This window comes from Mchenga conophoros, linkage group LG11 (assembly GCF_057382185.1).
Source record: "Mchenga conophoros isolate Kocher_MC1m ecotype Shallow Benthic linkage group LG11, M_conophoros_male_GT1.1, whole genome shotgun sequence".
Taxonomy (NCBI): domain Eukaryota; kingdom Metazoa; phylum Chordata; class Actinopteri; order Cichliformes; family Cichlidae; genus Mchenga; species Mchenga conophoros.
The window spans coordinates 17,959,276-17,962,675 of record NC_140536.1 but is presented as its reverse complement, the minus strand read 5'-3'; the positions used below and the strand labels follow the sequence as shown (position 1 = coordinate 17,962,675).

The window sequence follows — 3,400 nt, the reverse complement described above, 5'->3', positions numbered from 1 at the left end:
TCAGACCTCACGTCTTCCTCCATCCCCTTCTTCCACCTCTCACCTTATCCACCAGCACAAAGCCAGGCAATCCCTCATTCAAAATCAGACCGGTATCATAAATGTCATTCAAATGTAATCTCTAAATGACATTTACCTCTGTTACAGATGACTGCCAGAGCAGCAGATACTTGGAAAATGTGCCACAAGCTCACACATTCTGGGGTCCTACACTGAAAGTCCATGACAGGCAGATGTGGGTGGAGCTTTCAATGTGTCATCAAGTGAGAGGGGCGAGGAGATGTATAAAAAAGAGTGGCACAGTTCAGACAGCTTCAGACCAGACACTGGCAGCACATGAAGAACACAGTTGCAACTGTATGGATAACAGTCTCTGCAGAGCTCCATCCGTCCACTATGTCTGCTCAGAGCAGCGTTCTGCTTCTCGTCACTCTTTGGGCTTCAGTGCAAGATGGTAAGTGCTATATATTCTTTTTCAGTGGGGTGTTCATGGCACAGTTTTTTGTAAGACAACAGCCTACAATCAAATATTTACACTGGCATTAATCACAGCCACACTGTGCGCAGTGACATGTTAAATATGCAACATACAGCAGCTTGTTTGTAACACCTTTAAAGCTGCTGCTGTTTTTAAACCTAAAATCACAAAGAGAAACTGGAGTGTTTGTGAGTCCTTATTATGCCAAAGTATTCATAGATTCATTTGCTTGGTCATTGTAAATGATCAGAATCAATTTGAATCTAGATCGGTGTTTCTCTCTCTCTATATATATATATCTTTTTAAATATGTGGAAAATAACGAAAGTGAGCCAGACTACTGACAGGTATTGTTACTTAGCTGGAGCTGATGTTGTGTTTGGTTAACCCTTCCCATCTCTGACTAGGTTTAGGTCTACCAGTGATGAACCAGATGGAGGTGGAGGTTCAAGAAAGAGTCCCAACACATCGATTGAGGACCAAACGCTGTGCCTGCTCTAACTCGCTGGACTCAGAGTGTCACTATTTCTGCCACCTGGACATCATATGGATCAACACACCCAGGTGAGCTTAAAAGGAAGCGCCGTGAAAAATGCCTGAAGGCTCTGAGCATATTTTCCTGTATAGTAGTGACACATCTCACAGCCTTGCAGCCCAGACGCTGCAGAACAACTTTGCTGTCATTATCACTGTAGTCGGCAGCAGTGAGATATCAAAGAGCAAAGTCTGCAGGCTGGTTATATCACAAGCAAGGCACTGACTTTGTATTTCTCTCTACAGCAAGACGACAGTTTATGGTCTTGGTGGTGCTTTTTCTCGACGCAGACGATCCACTGGCCGCTGCACATGTGCCAATCGCGATGACCAACCCTGCACCAAATTCTGCTATCTCAGGTGAGCACCTCATACAGCCTCAAAACCTCAATGTAAAGCACTAGATTAAAGGCAAAGCTGAGAATATATGTTTAGCTCACTGTAGGTAAAGGCAGGTAATATTTCCCTTTGAGGATGACAGGGAGAAGTAGGTATAAGGAAACAGCTCGTGCTATTATTAGCCTAAATATGTTTTCACTGAGTCCCACTTGTCCAAGGGTGTGACTGTCAAAACAATGCAGCTGGAGCTGAGGGAGTGGAGTAAGCGTACAAAGTTCAAGCAGGTTGTTTCTGATCGGCTTAGATGTGCAGATTACACAGATCGTGTAATAAAGCCGGCCTGGTCCCTGTCCTGTGATTTATGTATCTGGATCTGGATATCAGTGAAGCGCTAAACAGAGAACACAAGAAGAGGCATGGTTGAATGGCAGCATTCTTCAAACCTTGACAGAAACGATAACTGATGATTGTGGGCCTGGAACATAAAACATTTAGTGAGCCTGTAAAGATAAGAGTCTTTTAGGTCAACACAGAGTGCTAAAAAATAAGCAGCGCTGGATCATGATCAATAAAAGTTTTTAAAGTGACAACCTTCAGCTTAAGCATGACTATTGGTGTTTTATTGGCTCTTTCTCTGCAGCCCTGAAATCAAATCTCTGCAAAGACAAAAACGGCACTCAGTCAGCATTCTCAGGTGAGCTGTGAAAGTTTTTAAAATGCCTTTAAAACCGATATATAAGTTATATTATGATGATTATGATGATATTTGAAGTTGGTGGCTGACGTTTGTCTTTTTTGTGTGCAGCAGAGTGAAGAGGGCGCAGGGTGCACATGATTCAGACAGAGGCAAGTCTCCGTGGGCTCAGGTGAAGCGCGCTGGCTAAACAGTGGAGCTACTGGAGCAGGGGGAAAATGAGAGAGAGAGCAGTGAGCACCTGAACAAATTACCCTCCTTTGATACAGAGGAGGGGAAACAAAGGGCTGAGAGATGAGTCCCACACAGAAAGGCCATGGAGAAAAGCCAAAGCGCCACAAAGATCGTCTGTTCGTACCTGCAATTAGGGAGCGGAAAATATGCCGCCAGTTCTGCAGGCGTAATGGAAACAGAAGAAGAGGATCGCAGCTGATATGAGTTATCAGGTCATGTGTGACTTTTGCCTTTTGGTGTGTCAGAGCTGTGTGACTGTGCAGACAGGCCAGGCCAGCACCGACTAAGAAGACAGAAAGAGGAAGAGGAGACTTGTACTTCGTATGTACGAGTCATATTTTTGCTGTTGCATAAGACTCTATTTACTATATTATAGAGCTCTAATACTACAGCTTATAAAATTAACTTTTTCACTATCATTGGGGGTTTTTGACTTTGTTAAATGAAGTTTTTTTTTCAAGGATATTACAAGATTTCTGTACAAAAGCATATTGTGTGTAAAAGTAAATACATTTATAAAGCTGTCAGTTCTTTTAATCAAACAATAAAGAAAATGCACATGACGTTGTGTGCGTTGTCTTATGTTATGTCTCTTACGTTTCACTTTGTGGCGTCCTGTGTTTGCTTCAGGAAAGCAGAGAGGTGATTACTCTTAATAAATCACATGGGAAAATTGATCTGAGGGAACCATATTTAGCAGCTGTTGCTATTCAATTGTGTGTGGATCAAACATATTGTCAGAGATCAAACAGAGGCCTGACATGGGTGAATGGTTCAGGAATCTGCGCTTCACATCAGTTATAAGTTTACCTGCTGTTCAAAGGCAGCACAGGCTTTGTTTTCATAAGGATCTATGGAAAGAATGCATGTTTTTGTAAACCAGAGGGTGAGAACACGCTTTGAAATTCCCACTCGCTCCGTGTTCCTTACCGACTGTTTGTACAGCACATACTCTCCGTTCACACGTGAATATGTAAGAGGGCAGATGAGCGTCAAAGTCCCAAAGGAAGCAATTATCAGAGATGATTTATCCGGCCCTCACTTTCTAATCAAAAAACACTAACAGCTACACACGAGTGATAGTATGCCTTTTTATTTCTGGAGTAGGATTTCCTGCTTGA

General features: G+C 42.8%; 1 protein-coding gene across 2 annotated transcripts; it reads left to right on the top strand.

Moving 5' to 3' along the window:
* Positions 1–303: 303 nt before the first annotated feature.
* Positions 304–2,842, top strand: LOC146563880 (endothelin-2). 2 transcript variants are annotated; one of them, XM_085290327.1, is made up of 5 exons: positions 304–454; positions 886–1,042; positions 1,259–1,372; positions 1,992–2,045; positions 2,160–2,842. In XM_085290327.1, exons 1-5 carry the CDS (start codon positions 337–339, stop codon positions 2,233–2,235), a joined length of 519 nt encoding a protein of 172 aa, XP_085146453.1. In that variant the 5' UTR covers positions 304–336; the 3' UTR covers positions 2,236–2,842. The 2 variants fall into 2 exon arrangements, with proteins under 2 accessions (XP_085146453.1, XP_085146452.1); XM_085290326.1 differs by having other exon boundaries at positions 2,157–2,842.
* Positions 2,843–3,400: the final 558 nt, after the last annotated feature.

Coding starts and splice junctions, on each gene's coding strand:
- LOC146563880 (XM_085290326.1), top strand. CDS start 337: ATGAAGAACACAGTTGCAACTGTATGGATAACAGTCTCTGCAGAGCTC. Junction 1,373..1,991: donor ACCAAATTCTGCTATCTCAG/GTGAGCACCTCA, acceptor CTTTCTCTGCAG/CCCTGAAATCAAATCTCTGC. Junction 2,046..2,156: donor CACTCAGTCAGCATTCTCAG/GTGAGCTGTGAA, acceptor TTTTGTGTGCAG/CAGAGTGAAGAGGGCGCAGG.